Source organism: Athene cunicularia, assembly GCF_003259725.1.
Source record: "Athene cunicularia isolate RWA chromosome 5 unlocalized genomic scaffold, athCun1 chr5_part3, whole genome shotgun sequence".
NCBI lineage: Eukaryota > Metazoa > Chordata > Aves > Strigiformes > Strigidae > Athene > Athene cunicularia.
In genome coordinates this window covers 2,050,910-2,066,498 of record NW_020799103.1, presented here as the reverse complement: position 1 = coordinate 2,066,498, position 15,589 = coordinate 2,050,910, and the positions used below count along the sequence as shown (strand labels likewise).

Below are 15,589 nucleotides of genomic sequence, written 5' to 3'. Positions count from 1 at the left end.
CTTTGTCCCATTTCTCAACTGTGCTGCAGGAAGTTGAGTTGGGTTTTAGGAAGATCTTGCCGCCTTAGTTTTCAGTACTAAATATAGTCTGGGAAACTTGACCTTCTGATAGGAGAGTTTTGTTCAATGAACGTCACCACATTAACACACAGTATTTTCAGGTCTCATGGCAGAATGGAAACTTGTATTTAACACACAAGAATAGGGAACAAGTTGGGTAAAGCTCTCAAATGTTCATTAAAAAAAAAATCTCTCACTTGAAAGTGTTCTGAAAGGAAACCAAAGGTGCGACTGCAGCTTTGGGAGACATTGAGGTTAACGGCCAAGATAGCTACACCACCCTTACCTAAGAGTTGGTGCTCTCAGCAGTAGCCCCGTGGTTCCCCTCTCCTTGGCCGCATCCCGGCCGTACAGGTCTGAGTGCAGTGTCCACCTGGGCTTTGGAGCACACCTGTGTGTGTGTAAGCAGGGAACAAGCCATGCTGCTCTGGATTATGGAGCTGGTGCTGCAGGGAGCGCGGTGGTGCTAATGTGTGCTAGTACAGACCTTCAGTACAGGGTAAATAAAAATGCCCAGCGTAGCAAAACAAACCCCAAAACCCGTGTAGGAACCAGAGTGTATACTGAGATTGTGCATACTGTGATGGCTACAACACTGTCACAGCCCAAATGAGCTTGTTACCGCTCCTGTGTCTGGGGGAGTCTCATCCCTGAACTGAGCACGGGGCACTGCACTGTGACACAGACCACCTCAAACCTGTGGACTCCCCGAAGCGATACCCCGCGAGTAAGGAAACCAACTTGAACTTATCTCAGAACATCAGCTCTGAATTCGAGTGGTTCAGAGAGCTCAGCTACTCACAGCAGAGCACAGCGTTTAGCTACAAGTGGGAAATTTGTTGCTCTAATATAAATCAGCTTGGTTGTGAGTCAGAGCCCAGAGGAGGGGTGGGGAGCGGAGAGGCTGGTAAACGACATGGGCAGATGAAGACTGAAGGGAATTTGAAGTATTAGACTGTCTGGTATGGTCCTAAACGTTATTTTTCTGGCCTCTTTCTCTCCCTTTCTACTTCTAATCTTTAATGCTCACAGGCTCTTCTGTCTCTGGTGGCAGCGAAGAGGAACTTGAAACAACTTTAAGGAAGTGGAATCTTTTGAATAATCCTCAAGGAGAATTATTTAAAACAGAGGTACTTAGTAATGATGTTTTAGAAGCCATTCTGATATATAGATATATATACATATATATAGATAGATAAATATATATGATCTGTTTGTATTGGTTTCTCTGTAGCAGCCAAAGTAATGCAGATGAGAGGTAGACTCTGGCTGAATTTTTGTACTTCTTGGTGTGGGCACAGATTCAGAATCAGACACTAGAGTTACAGGCTTGAAATGTTTGTATTTTACACAGGGCTCTTCAGGAGAACTCTTACCAGCCGTGCTCTCTGCAGTGCCACACAAAGCTATGGAAATCAGGCAAGACCTTTGCTTCTTGGTTTTCGTTTGGGTTGTCCTGAGTCTGTATTATTTAATCTGTTTAACTGTTGGCATCTTGTCTTGCCTGTTCTTTGGCTTTGCAGGAAGGTTTGAGTAGTAGTAAAAACAGTGTTTGTGACGGGATTTTGCAATACTTAGTTGTATAAGGTTTGAATTACAGAAATAAATTGGCATGTTTATATATCAGAAGATAAATGTATTGTAGTACTTAAACCAATATATTTTATTCTGATTTAAAGTGGAAGCATTCCAGTATCTTCGAGTAATTTAACCTCTCCTCAAGAAGAATCTTTGGAAATCATAAATAGGTAAAAACAAGTAACTTTAATTGAAATGTATAACATACTGCCAGAAATTTGTTTTTATAGTTCTGCCTTTTTTCATTTTAAAAATTCCTTAATGTTGCCTGCTGTCCACAGAGAATTTTTACTGTCTACTTCTGCTTAAGAGCTTCTAAAAAGCCGTCTACTAATACAAGGTTTAAAACTGCATAGTGTGCCTTGTTGCCTTTCATTGCTGATCAAAGGACGTCTTCTTGCTGGTTTTGACTTGCATCTATTGCAGTTTCCAGTACTATGAGTTTTAGGCTAAAAATAGAAGCAACTAATCTCCTAATTCTGAATGATCTGTTACATGCAGACATCACGTGACATACAGCTGTCATATGATGTAGTTGTGGCACACGCAAACGTACCGTGGTCTATTAACTGTTGCTTTTTTGCTTGTCATTATTTTAAGGGTTCCACAGAAAAAAAAGTCAAGTAGTTTAGAAGACTTGCAGAGTGAATCCCTGGAAAAGGTTGGTTTATTTGTAATCGCAATTTCTGGTGTACTGTATGTGAAACAAAAAGAGTATTTATACCTTATCTTTTAGTCTTGGTATTATAGTAACTTGAACATTGTATGTGGGGAAAAAAAACCCAATGATAGAACACTTTGGGTTCTTTTTTTACCCCATTGACAAGCTTAGAATAAGCAAACCAGTTGACACACCCATATGTACACATCCTCAAATTCAGCTTTTTGCCCAAAAGAAAAATATTTAAGAGAAGTACAACAAACAGTGTTAATGAGGAGTCATTTTGTTGAACTGCAGTATTATTTTGTTTATAGGTAAGTGTTTTTTAAATAATTGTGACTTCCGAGTCACTAAAAATGTTAAGGCAGCAAATCCTGAAAGTAATTAAATATTGGGACGGGGTATTTCCACGTAGGATTCCTTCCTGAGTGTTTGCATGTAAATATGAGTGTCGCTCCCTAACTTAGACTTCTGATATAAATGGCATTCCTGAAGATGGCAGTGATGCTGCCGTAGTTAAAACAGCAGGAGTGCTGTTACTAATTCAAAGTCTTAATTCCATTTCTGAATAAAGACTTTCCAATTTACAAAGTCTCATTACATTACGGTCCAGAGGCTTGTTTTGTCATTATGTGCACTGAAATTTTTCTGCACTTGTAATTATGCTTTGTGAGACTGTTACTGACCCTTTCTGTACTCAGGTTAGGCCTAATTCTAGATTACCCACACCCAGCAATGCCATTTAAAACAGATACCAGTAATATGATTGTTCCAGTTCTTCAGCTCTTCATAATGTTTGGGGTTTTTTATTTTTCAAATCTCTGAAGATGACGGTGACCAAATAGAATGTTTGAAATTTGTGCTGCACTCCATTTGATTGTGGTCACACCTGTGACAAATCAGTTCAGAACTAACATTTCATTCCATGTGAAACTTATGAAGGTCTGTTTTCTCTTCATAACTTTTAAACTATTTTTCTGTCTTAAATTCAAAAACTCTTATTTGTCTCCGTGATATGATGTGATAAGACTGTATCTATACATTGGGGCTATAAATCTGCTCTGTCCATTACATCAGAGTCCACAGAAGAAGAAGAAACCACCAAGGATACGAGGGAACTGTAGAAGCCCGCCCCGTGTTCAGCAAGATATTTAAATTGTGTGCCCTAATTTAGGCATGAGGCTTCTTAGTGAAATAACTGAGATGTCCCTATGCCTGTGAGTGAGTGGCTAAATGTGAATTAGTTACAACCCAAACTAAGGCCAAGAAAACTTGTTTTGCTGACTCGGAACCTGTGCTAGCAGCACTGTTTGCTGGAACTATTCTACTTTGCACAAAACTCAAGTTCCAATTACGTTCAGCAATAATATAATAAAATAAAATAAAATAAAGCACACCAGTGTCTCTGACCTAGCCATGCTGGTATTTTTATCAGTTCTTTTCTATCACAGCTCTTAATGGTTTCAGCTGGCTACATACAGTATTGTGTATGTTCTTTTTTTTTTTTTTAAATGTCATTTTCATATTTTTTTAACTGTTAAACAACTGTTAACATTCCCAGATTAAAGTAAGTCTAAAGCGACCACTCAGAAGCCTGAATATAGAAAAAAATTCCTTTGATCACAACAAAACCTAAAACAGGAACTGAATTTTGTAGTGGGTTTGAACAAACACATTTAGTATTTAATATTTTACTGAAATGAAATGAAGAGGCAACAGACCTTGTAATATATTGTCAATGCATTAAGTAGCATCACTATAGTAATAAGACTACGATTGTTCTGTGTATGTATGTTAATACTAACATTTGTCTGTTGCTTTTTTCCATAAAACTTTGAAATTACCCTCCCTGCAACTCCATAGTATGTAGACGGCAAACCAGTACAGCCTGTTGTAGAACAAGAGGTATATTAACTGTACGATCTCTTAACATTTGTCTGTTGTGATGTGCTGTGATGGTATGGCTGTGTTTTCATTTTTATATTCATTTTTGTTTTAAAAAAATATTTGCATAGTTCCAGTACTGACAGACTCTGAGAACAGGGCTAAGGATTTGAGAGGGAAATCCTTTTTTCAATCTGAAAGCTTTTCTGTGAGGTTAGAAACCGAAGGCAGTCAATTTCAGAAAACAGAGTGCTAATCTAATAAGGGCAATAATAATTACAGTAATGTAGCAATTTCTCTACTGGATACCATTTTGGCTACAAGTGAGGATGTACTCCTCAGGTGCCAGTATGGGAGCAGGGCTGAGGAACCTGGGTGGCATTTACAGTATCACAAAGATCCCTCTGGGCCTTGAAATAAGAACAGAAAAACCAGTGATTCTCTCATTAAATGTTTTGTGTCTCATCCTGTCACAGACAGTGTTTTAAAACAATCTCATTAGAATGGGGTTACTAAACAGGAGCATACCATATACTAAATACGTTTTGCAGATTTTCAGTACAGAGTTCTCCTACATAACCTCCTCTCTAATAGAGAAACATGTACCAGTGTGAGCTTGCTCCAAAGCACACACTGAGTGTACAGCACTCCCACTGATGTCAGTTGGAGTTGCAGGTTCATTGCTTCCCTGGAAAAGCCTCTCTATGCCTGTAGTGTTGACAGCTGTGGGATACCAGAGCGATGGCTCCTTCATCTTTCCGTTGGGTTTCGGTATTGAACAAGTCTCAACGTGCCATTTCCAAAACTGTAGACAAGTACCTCTGTGAAACACATACTTTGGCTGGAAAAGTATCTTGCTCTGCTCAAAACTGTCACATTTATACGCAAATTCTAATCTACCCTTGTACGAGGAGCAAGAACTCAAGCAGCTGATCACTGAAAAGTTGGATGCAAGGAAAATTGAGCTAGTGTACTTTAGCAAAGCCTGCAGACCAGTTCCCCTCTAATACAACATAGAGAGTCCGAGGCCCACCTCCTGGGAGCTCCGTGGCTAAAGGCAGGCCCTTCCAGCATTAGCAACCTCACCATGCTCCTGACACTATCTGTGTGTGCCATAGCTGGAGGCAAGCCGTACGTTAGACTCTTATTTTAGCCTGACGTGGACAAAAATGGTAGCCAGCAGCTAGACTAGCCCTAAAATACAGCTCAGTCTATCCTTTTGTTTTCCCCTGGCTTATATGAAAAGAATAGCTTGTCCTTACATTCTATGATAAAATTGACAATTACATATTTAGCTATGTTATTTCACAACTGTATATTTAGATACATTTTTTTTTAATCTTGCATTTGTCATGTTATCTATACAAAGCGATCTTAATTCTTACAAAAGTTAAATTTTTGCACCCTAACTTCGTTGTTGATTTTTTTTTTTTTTACTGTTATTAATGGTGGTGGGCAAATATGTTTGACAAAAATTTGAGTTATACGAATACTTTTGGCTTAAATTCCAGCAGGATACAACTGTGAGTCAGAAACATAGTCTGGTGAAAAATAGGGGAAAAGATTGACAGAGCAACGAATGGGCTGGGAATTAACTAAATGTATTTCTGGCACTATCAAAGCTGACCTTGGAAAAAACAAATTAATTATTATATAGTGCCAGGGTCCGAGAGGAAAGGGAGACAGCTAGAAAAATTCTTATGACAAAACCAAGTAATACTCAGCATATATTTTAATGTAATACACAGTCTGGCTGAAGTGGGAGGGGTAGATGAGGAAGAGAAAGCTGTGTCTTAGCTAGAAAACTTTGTCAGCTAACTACTGGATTTATATTCAGTTATCTGTAAGAAGGAACAGGGAGGGGGTGGTATGATTTTACAAACGTCAAATACTTTTTCTCAACTCTTAAAATACTGTCTGTCTGCAAATGCTATGCACAATTTGATTTTGTATTTATTAACTTTATTTTTCCTTCTAAAAAACCCCAGAGTAAGCCACACGTAAAAGGCAGCAAATACCAAACGTTGCCAGGAAAGCTGCCCCGACCCTTACAGAACGGAGAGCAGGGAACCTACAGTTCACCAGACGGGTGTGGCATGAACGACAGCGATGACAACAGCATCCTGAGCCTGAGTAGGTGCCCACGCCTCTGGGGGTTATGCGGGAGGGAAAAGGCAAACTGAGGGCTAAGGACATTACTGGTGTACAGTCTGCTACGCCAGGACAACGGACTGTGACCTTCACGTGATTCAGTTCGGGGAAGTTCTTTTTTTTTTAACAATATACCAGAATGTTCCACATCAGGTCACTGAAAAGTAAAGGTTGGGTTTCAGGTGGAGTGTTCTTTTCTGTTCCATTGGATGATACAATTTGGTGACATCGCTGCTAGCATAAGGAATGGGAAGACACTTCTGTAGATTGTGGAGAGAGCTTTCTGAAAGTCAACAGATCTGTAACTAAAAATTGGCAGTTTTAGAGATGCAAACGTATTGACAGGATGAACAAGCAGTATTTTTTCAGTGCTCCCCTGAGCTTGCTGATCAGTTTTCTTAAAAAAAACAAGCAAACAAAAATGTACAGCCAAGCACATCATCGGGGCTTTTAAAAAATGTAGACTGGATTGGAGTGTTAAATGAACAAACCAACCCAGCCCTTGCCATCCCACTGCATTTCAGTGTGTGAAACTTTAGAATGTAACTAGCACTAATGTGCACGTTTTGGGCAAACATCCTCGTGCCAGCGCCGTTGGTTGTCATAGCTTGTGGGGACCCACAAGAGGAAAATAAACTTGCTAGGTGCAGAAAAACATCAGTAGGTTTTGAAAATACAAGTATATTGTTGTTCCACAACCCTAGCCATGTGTGGAAGCTTTTATTAATTACTTTTGAGTGACACCTTAAGCCTGGATTTATTGACCAAAAGTATCCCAGCGAGGCACAGAACCAGGCGTTTGCTGAGGACTGGAGAGCTCGGGAGCTCAGGCACAAGCGTGTCCCTTGTGATGCTGAGGTGTTCCTACCCTTTAGACGTTAAGGTGGGCTCTTTTGTTTGGCTGGGATCAGTTTTGTTCAGTGGGATTTTATTTATTTTAAGGCTCCGTGGTCCTGAAAGCTGCTCTAGGGTACTGTAGTCCCATGTTTCAATAGGCTGTGGGTTGTTTTAGGATTTTTTTAGGGTGTTTTTCTGTGACTGCACATTTAGGCACTGCATAAACCATGCTATTATGTCTGTAACAGCAGGATTATCCAAGGATGGGTGAACTCGTAAAGGAAGATGTTCTTTTTCTAGAAACAACCAATGACTCCTTAAATATACTGAATCAGCAGAATTGTTTTTATGCAGCTTGGTTTGTTTCTTGCATGTGCAGTAAACTCACTGCACCTCCAGCTCTGTATTTCAGAGGCACGTGACATAATCTTAAGACATTGCTTCATTTCAGATGTTCTGCAGGCTTTGTGGAGCTCTGTAGTATATGCTTAATATATTAAAATTGTCTAAGAATAGCTTTAAAAAACCCCAAACAGATAAATGACGACCTGTATATGAATCTTGGGGCTTGTTCACACTGATGCATATTCACTTCCATGTCAAGCATAACCGCTTCTTTTCATTTCTGCTTTTAATGCTTAGCTTACTTCTTTGCTCTCTGTAACTTTATTTTGCTGGTGTTTTATATCTTCTTTGCTTCTTCATCTGGCTTTCTGCTTCTTGGGATGACTGAAGATCGCATCAGGAGTGTCAGTGCGCCAGCGCTAGGTACTGTATCCAAACCAGATGCAACTTCAACAACATGAATTTGCTGCTTACCTTCTTCCTTTCCCTTTCCCCTCCCTTTCTCTGTGAAATACTAACCCCAAGTGGGCCATTCACACTGAATTCCTTAAGTGCAGTACTGAAATGAAGTAAGAGATTTTGCTAAATGGCATTTGGACAAGATTTCTTTCTAAGATAGTTATCCCTGGTTTCATTCTGCTTTCACTGAAGTCAACAGAAAAATTCCCACTGATTCTGATGGAAGAGTTCTGGTATTAGGAATTGGCAAGGGGCTGAAGAGTCTGCTTCAGTCTGAAGAACCTGAATTAAAATAATGTATTTAAATACAGATGACTAAAATAACAATACTGGTTTACTCCATGTGACTTTCTTTTTTGTATCAAATGTACAGCTACTACTTTTTCACTGTCTGAGCCTGTTTTTTTTAATACAAGAGCAATTTTATAGATAGCTTTACTTTTTTATTATGTTCTGCATTTGAACATTAGTCTCCCAGATAACAAGTTTGATGATATTTAGTGTAAAACATGACTATATTACTCTTCTTAACCCAGGAGAAACAGAGAATGTGGATGGTACAGTAGTGTCGGATGACCTTTCACCTCTTTCTTCGGGAACAGATTCAGGTCCACAGTCTCCACTGTCTCCAGAAAACAGAAAGAGTCCAAAAGGGATCAGGAAAATCTGGGGAAAGTAAGGCCTTTTTTTATTTAGTTCCCTATTAAAGCATTTTGGCTTAGAATGAATCCAGTTCTCAGCAATGTTACAATACCTACAGCAATCATTAAGGAAAATTCAGGAAAAGGAGAAAGGCAGCTCTGTGATTGTAGGGGGGTGCCCCTGGGGGGACAGAGCGGATGGTAGCGTTCACAGCCTCATGCTGCTGGAAGAAATGAGACTCTGCTGTCATCTCAAGGCTAGTAATTCAGAATGCCGACAGTTTCATCAGCTATGAAAAGTTAAATTGATAGTAAGTTGTTCATTACAGAAGGCCTCAGGTGGGAAAAAAAAAAAAGAACACAGAAGAAATAAAAGCAGGAGGCCTGGGTTTTCCTGTGTTGCCTTTCTGTACTTCAGGACAGCAGCCATGTCCACGTCTGGCCTGCAGTGTGGGTGATTGAGTGGACTGAAGGGCTGTGGCTGCTCTGCAGAGCTTTTTTCTTTCCCCAGAGGTAGGTCTAGACAGTGTTTGCCTGGAACTTCTTCAGCTCCCACTTGAATTAGATGTTTGTGGTTTACAGGAAGACTAATACAGCTTCTAGTTGTCACTGTAGTTTCCATATGAAAGAAATGTTCCCTGTTGCAAGCTAATAGTACTATTGTGGCACTCTTGTCTTGAAAGAATAAGAAGAACTCAGTCAGGTAACTTCCCTGCAGACGATCTGGGTTTGGCAGAGTTCCGAAGAGGTGGTCTCCGTGCAACGGCTGGGCCTCGCTTATCCAGATCGAAGGAAACCAAAGGCCAGAAAAGGTAACAGCTGCTCCCTCCCCTTGCCCAGCTGTTAGGTGGTATAGTTAAACGTGCTGAACACCACAGCCTCCTCTCCTGAAATACGGTTTTCCCAACGTACTTCTTTACGTGTGGAATTCCACAACAACCGGAAGGGATTTCTCTGGTAGAGAACGTGTCCTGAGGAGCTCCCCTGTCTGCACTCCTTCACCTGCAGGTAGCTGAGGGAGTGTCAAACATCTCACCTTGTTAAAGAACGAGAAAACTCATCATCTCCTGTAGGAATATCTGCAAAGCAGTGAGGATTCAGAAATTCCCTTCTTTGTCGTTTCAATTAGAAAACGGGGAAATTCTTACTCACAGGCACCTCCCCTGCTCCCACAGCCTCGATCACTAGCTGAGGCTGGGTGGCCGAGTCAGCAGGACCCCAGCCCCCGCGGCTCGTGTTACAGCTGCACCTCTGGCACACCGTCACCTTTCTGATAATATTTCTTGTACTTTCCAGTGACCACAATGCTCCGTTTGCTCAGTGGAGCACTGAAAGAGTTTGTAACTGGCTTGAGGACTTTGGTCTCGGTCAATACGTCATTTTTGCACGGCAGTGGGTGACTTCAGGCCACACGCTGTTAACTGCGACGCCTCAGGACATGGAGAAGGTAATAACCTCCAACTGATTCTCTCAAGCAACCACACATGTTGGTTCTGTACAGCCAGGCCCTTCACAAACACTTGGCAGTTCTGCCTTTCTGAAACACGCAGTATCAATTTTTGTAGATACCTAATGAGATGAAAAGAGCCCGAGGCAAGGCAAACTTTAATGGTTATTGTTGCAGGAAATGGGAATAAAGCATCCGCTGCACAGGAAGAAATTGGTTTTGGCCATTAAATCAATAAATGCAAAACAAGATGAGAAGTCTGCACAACTCGATCATATCTGGGTGACACGTAAGTGTTTGAAGTGTGGTGCAACTGTTTGGAAAGGAATTTCCCCCACCCCTGTGGCTGGGCTGCCTGGTACGGGTTTATTTAAGCAGTTACCAAACACCTTTCTAAGAGCACCAAGTTTCAACATCATCGAATTGAGGATTTTTGTGGTGGTCTTGACATGCAAATATGCAGCTACAGAGTGTGATCTGCCAAGGGGAACTCTGTCACCCAGGCTGCAGGAAAGTGAAGGGGGGCCCTCAGCCGTGCAGGAGCTACGCTGTGCTGTGGAAGGGGTGTGCTCAGTCACACACGTAGGGAAAACATCACGGGGGGAAGTGCTTGTAGGCTTCTGGTACGAGGCTGTGCTCCTGCGAGGTGGCAGGCGGAGCGAGCTGCCCGAGTGCCACGGCAGCGCCAGCCCAGGCACCAAGGGGACACAGGTGTCACTCTCTGTCGTATCCGCAGGGTGGCTCGATGACATCGGTTTGCCTCAGTACAAAGACCAGTTTCATGAATCCAGAGTTGATGGGAGGATGCTGCAGTACTTAACTGTGGTAAGCTACAACCCCCTTGCCTCAGCTTAACCAAATTTAACTTCAGAGTGAGAATTTTTTGCAAGACAGATAGTGCCAGTAGTAACTCATCTGTGTTGTCTAGTGCATGATGACTATTCCTGAGGTACATAAGTCATAGAATAGGTTATCACTCAGTTCTGCAAAGTCTTTCTTTCAATATCATGTGGCGCACCACAATTAATGATAAAACTCCACACCAAGGTAGCAACAATATTCAGTGAACTAAAGGTAAGCTGCAAATCCAGATATTTCTACAGCTCCAACCACATCAGTGGCAACCCATGCACTACACGTAGCTACTGTTTTCATAATTATCTGAACCTGGGCAGAGAAATAAGTATTTGGTTTTAACTGTGCTAGGCATTTTTTTTCATAATTTACCTGTTACCAGAAGCACAGCCTTGTCTACACTGCTGAAGGAGCCTGTGTTACAGGAGCACCGTCCCTACTGTTCGATGGTTCGGTGTGTGCTGGAGCTGCAGTGATCCTCTCCCAACAGATCTCAGCCAGATCAGAAACAGTCCAAATATTTTAAAACTGTCCATGAGCCTGGATATTATTTAATTGGCTACGAGCTCTCCTTCATTTTTCAGCCAGGTCCTGTGATGGTGCATGTTTAAAAAACAAAACAAAACACACAAAAAAACCCCCAAAACCCCTACTTTAAAAAACCCTCTTTAAAATATAAACTTTCATTTTACCTAAACCACAACTCCTGCAGCTTATATAAAACCACATAGGAAGCTTAAAATCTTTCTTCTTGGGAAAGGTACCTGTGTGGTACGTATTCTGTGCCACCTAAAAGACTCTCTCCTTTCCAGAACGACCTTCTCTTTCTGAAAGTCACCAGCCAGCTGCATCATCTGAGTATTAAATGTGCCATCCACGTGCTGCATGTCAACAGTTTTAACCCCCACTGTCTACGCAGAAGACCAGTCGAGGAGGTAAACGAATGTTTAAATAATTTAAACTAGCACCAAGTACCCGATGCCAGCCAAAGGGGATAAAAAGCGAGCAGTGCCCCATGATGCAGCAGAACCACTGCGAAAGGGAACAGCATCTAATTAACGCTGCGTTCCAGCTCTGGAACGTGGCACTGGTACCACTCACTGAGGATAAACATCCACTCAGTCCCTAAGTGCTTGAGCTGCTTATTAGTTGAATCTCAACACCCTTCCCTTTAGAAATTACTCGCCTGGTTTAAAGTTAATGCAACTTCCAAGGGAGTAATTTGGAATGTTTTTTCTTTGCCTGTCCCGATTTGTAGCTCTGGAAGACTGTAAGGTTTGTGCCTTCCCTGGTCAGCATAGCTTGTTCTCTCAGTATTAAAGTCTGACAATAATAAGGTTTTCAAAAAGCTCCTTTTACGCCCAGCATCTGTAACCTCTGCTGTTCTACTTGATGCAACATCTGGGGTTTCACCTGTGCTCACCTGTGCCTGCCATCCCCTCAGAGGATGTCTGAAAGAGGCCTTGAACAGAAGCAAAACCTTACTGTCAGGCAGGGACAGTGGTTTTTTCAGAACTGAGGATACATACTGCGAACGTGCAGTGGCAGCGCAGGCTACGGCGCCATCACCTCCTCTGGTTGCTTTCACAGAACAACGTTTCGCCCTCGGAAGTAGTTCAGTGGTCCAACCACAGAGTGATGGAGTGGCTCCGATCAGTGGATCTGGCCGAATACGCCCCAAACCTGCGAGGAAGCGGCGTGCACGGCGGCCTCATTGTAAGAACTGGTTTTAACATTTCACTACATATTACAGTCTGTTAATTTTTAGTAGATACAAAACATCTTCTCTGGTGTTTGTCAAGCGGGACAGCAATAAGACAGCACGATCGTGCCTTCTAAGGGGAGCCTCTTTATCTGATCCATGCATCTTAATTTTATAAAAGAAAACAAAAAAAAACCCTGCTAAAGGGGGTTTTGTAATCAAAGCTGAGTTGTGCATAACTGTTTAACACAGCAGTACATAAAAAAAACCCCAAACCAAACAAAGTTATTTATTGGTAAGGCATCACTGTCTCCTTGAATGGTTCTAACAGAATCCTGAGCCAACCGTCCTGAACTTACAGCGGTCTTGACAGCAATCAGAAATTATTTTTTTTTTAAATTTCAAAACATTCAGAACTATTTCAGCTTAGTAAAGTCAGAGTTCTGAAATACTGTGATTCTAGTGTTGTAGAATTGTTGCAAAAATGAAATAGAAAAAATTGTGCTAAGATTATGTTCTGACTAGAGCAGAAAATTCTGAAACCAAACTTGTTCAACCCAAACAGAAGGTTTGCTGATAAATATAAATAAGTGTTTGCCTGACTGGGCGCTGCATTTCTTAGTGCCTGCTTTCATGGATTCCCATTCAAACCCCAGTGAGGTTCATATTGGCAGCGAGCTATAAAAGGGTTGATGCAGCTAGATAGTGTAGTAAGAATGAGAAATCGCTCTGATAAACACTGTGATGGTATTTAACCGTATGAAAAGTTAATATTCTGCCGTTTTTTCATAGATTCTTGAACCTCGCTTTAATGGTGACACGCTGGCAATGCTGCTGAATATTCCACCTCAAAAGACCCTGCTGCGACGCCACCTGACAACCAATTTTAATGTATTAATTGGACCAGAGGCACAACAAGAAAAAAGAGAAATAACAGAGTCGACAGCATACACAGCTCTGACCACCACTGCCAAAGTCCGGGTAGGTCCCACCTCAGCATCTCCGAGTGCCTCGCCCCTGCCTTACGAAGAAAATAGGGGACAAACATGGGCAGGGAGAGGTCAGTTCTAGAAGGGTGTCACATCCCATTTGTATCTGTTTAAATCAGCTTCGGAAATAAGCGTGGAATCCCTTCTGTCTTTCTGTAGAAGGAACACGACCTAAATGTATTTAACAAATATCAATAGTAACTCCCAAGAAGAAAACATTTAAATTAGATTAATTTAGTTCAGAATCTATCTATTTGAAGGATGAGGGTATAGCAGTAAATAAAAAGGAGAGGATTTGTAATGTTTAAAGGACAACCTTATTTTTCATAATCAAAACCTGTTACCTTATTTTAGCCAAAGAAGCTTGGATTTTCACACTTTGGAAACTTGAGAAAAAAGAAGTTTGATGAATCAACAGACTACATCTGTCCTATGGATGCGAACCCAGCTGCTGCCAATGGTACTCAGAAAAACTATGGTGGGCACAAAGGAGTGAGCCCATTGACTGACAGGGAACTGGATCAGGTGGGGCAGACAGACTGATGCCATTCCCATCTCATCCTCCCCCTGCATTCCAGAGCTTGCAAATAACCAAGCGTTAGCATGTCCCAAAGCCTGTGCTACACCCGCATGAACTTACTGAGAAAGTACGGGCTGTGGACACTGGAAAGAGTTTGTACTAAGAGTGTCAGCTTAATCTTTTTTAATCAACATCCTAATAAACTCATCCATCTTCAAGCCCTTTTTCAGGAATATAACACCTTTTACACGATGAAGATCAATGTATTTTGGCAATTAAATTAAGGTGGTGGTTGCAGTAAACACAAGACTTTTGTACTTCTAGCTTTCGTAGTCTCAGTATGGCAACTTTTTTCATTATCTCTATGGGTGGTTTTTAATGTAATAAATTTATTTGGATTAATTTGTACAAAGCTATCAAGTTATATATTAAAGTACAACAGGACTGTATATTTTTAGCAGCCGTTAATCGAAGAATCCGTCTCATTATGTACAGGGGGGACTAGTCATGCTTAGACGGTGTATGTGAGCACAACGCATCAGTAATGTTCAAGCTTATTAATAAACCAATACTTGAAGGATTCACTTCTGTTACCTAGTAGTGAACTTACAAATGAAACTGTCTAGACATCAATACAGACAAATGCTGAAGACTAAAAAAACCCAATTTACTCAACTTTGCTGTTGTGTAAATGGATGTAAACCCTGAAAAATGGAGCTCCTGGAGGCTTGTGTGACCTTTGGCAACACACAAGAGGCAGCTGGGGTAAACTGTCCTACCTCCAGTGGCACTCAGTGAGATAAGAACAGTTTCAGCCTGATAAGAGAATAGTCACAAGACTGAAAAGTAATTGTGAAAGCCCTTTTTCCATGTGCATGGTTGACTGCATCTAACCTCTCATCTGTGTTCATCCTCTAACCCTTGTCTCTCCCAGCGTGCGCCCCCAGCCCTGTCCCTCCTCGGCAGGGACAGAACCCCGCACGGGCTCTGCCTGCACAGCCGGGAGCTGCACCCGGTGTCCAAGCACACGAACCACCGGAGTTTCCTGTAGGAGCTGGTCCCTCCGTTAAGGCAGGGTCCTGCAGGGACACCTCCCTGCCCCAGAACCCAAAGCCTTCGCCTCTGAGGACAGGGAGGACTCACTTCTGGCCGGGGAGAGACGACTGCCAGAAGGAGAGTGAGGCTTACACCACTGGGAAAATATTACTCTTCATTGACAATACCAGTTAAGCTTCAATTCACACAAGAAAAGAAAAAGCTTAAGTTTCATGGAATCAGCCTGTCTTAATCAGGATTCACTCCTCCTGTTGTTAAATGCATTTTCACCTGCCTTAGAGCATGGAGGCGTTTTTGTTAATAAGCAGAAATCGGAGCTTTTAAACTTATCCCAGCTTCATCTGTCCCGGCACAGATACCTCCCAAAGCTGCATGTAGAGTGAATAAAACTGCACATACTGTCT

General features: G+C 41.7%; 1 protein-coding gene across 12 annotated transcripts in view; it reads left to right on the top strand.

The window, feature by feature from the left end:
• Window positions 1-15,589, top strand: part of PPFIBP2 (PPFIA binding protein 2) — a 102,986-nt gene that overhangs the window by 85,643 nt on the left and 1,754 nt on the right. For 9 of the 12 annotated variants that reach the window (XM_026850727.1, XM_026850728.1, XM_026850730.1 and 6 more), the window contains 16 exons: window positions 1,093-1,190; window positions 1,415-1,479; window positions 1,740-1,808; window positions 2,239-2,299; window positions 4,163-4,204; window positions 6,172-6,316; window positions 7,907-7,939; window positions 8,512-8,650; window positions 9,300-9,428; window positions 9,913-10,063; window positions 10,241-10,352; window positions 10,800-10,888; window positions 11,731-11,853; window positions 12,509-12,634; window positions 13,413-13,601; window positions 13,964-14,134. In XM_026850727.1, coding sequence (XP_026706528.1) covers window positions 1,093-1,190; window positions 1,415-1,479; window positions 1,740-1,808; window positions 2,239-2,299; window positions 4,163-4,204; window positions 6,172-6,316; window positions 7,907-7,939; window positions 8,512-8,650; window positions 9,300-9,428; window positions 9,913-10,063; window positions 10,241-10,352; window positions 10,800-10,888; window positions 11,731-11,853; window positions 12,509-12,634; window positions 13,413-13,601; window positions 13,964-14,134 — 1,742 coding nt within the window. Of the gene's footprint in view, window positions 1-1,092; window positions 1,191-1,414; window positions 1,480-1,739; window positions 1,809-2,238; window positions 2,300-4,162; window positions 4,205-6,171; window positions 6,317-7,906; window positions 7,940-8,511; window positions 8,651-9,299; window positions 9,429-9,912; window positions 10,064-10,240; window positions 10,353-10,799; window positions 10,889-11,730; window positions 11,854-12,508; window positions 12,635-13,412; window positions 13,602-13,963; window positions 14,579-15,589 lie in introns of those variants that run through there. The other 3 variants (XM_026850732.1, XM_026850731.1, XM_026850729.1) reach the window with 3 other exon arrangements.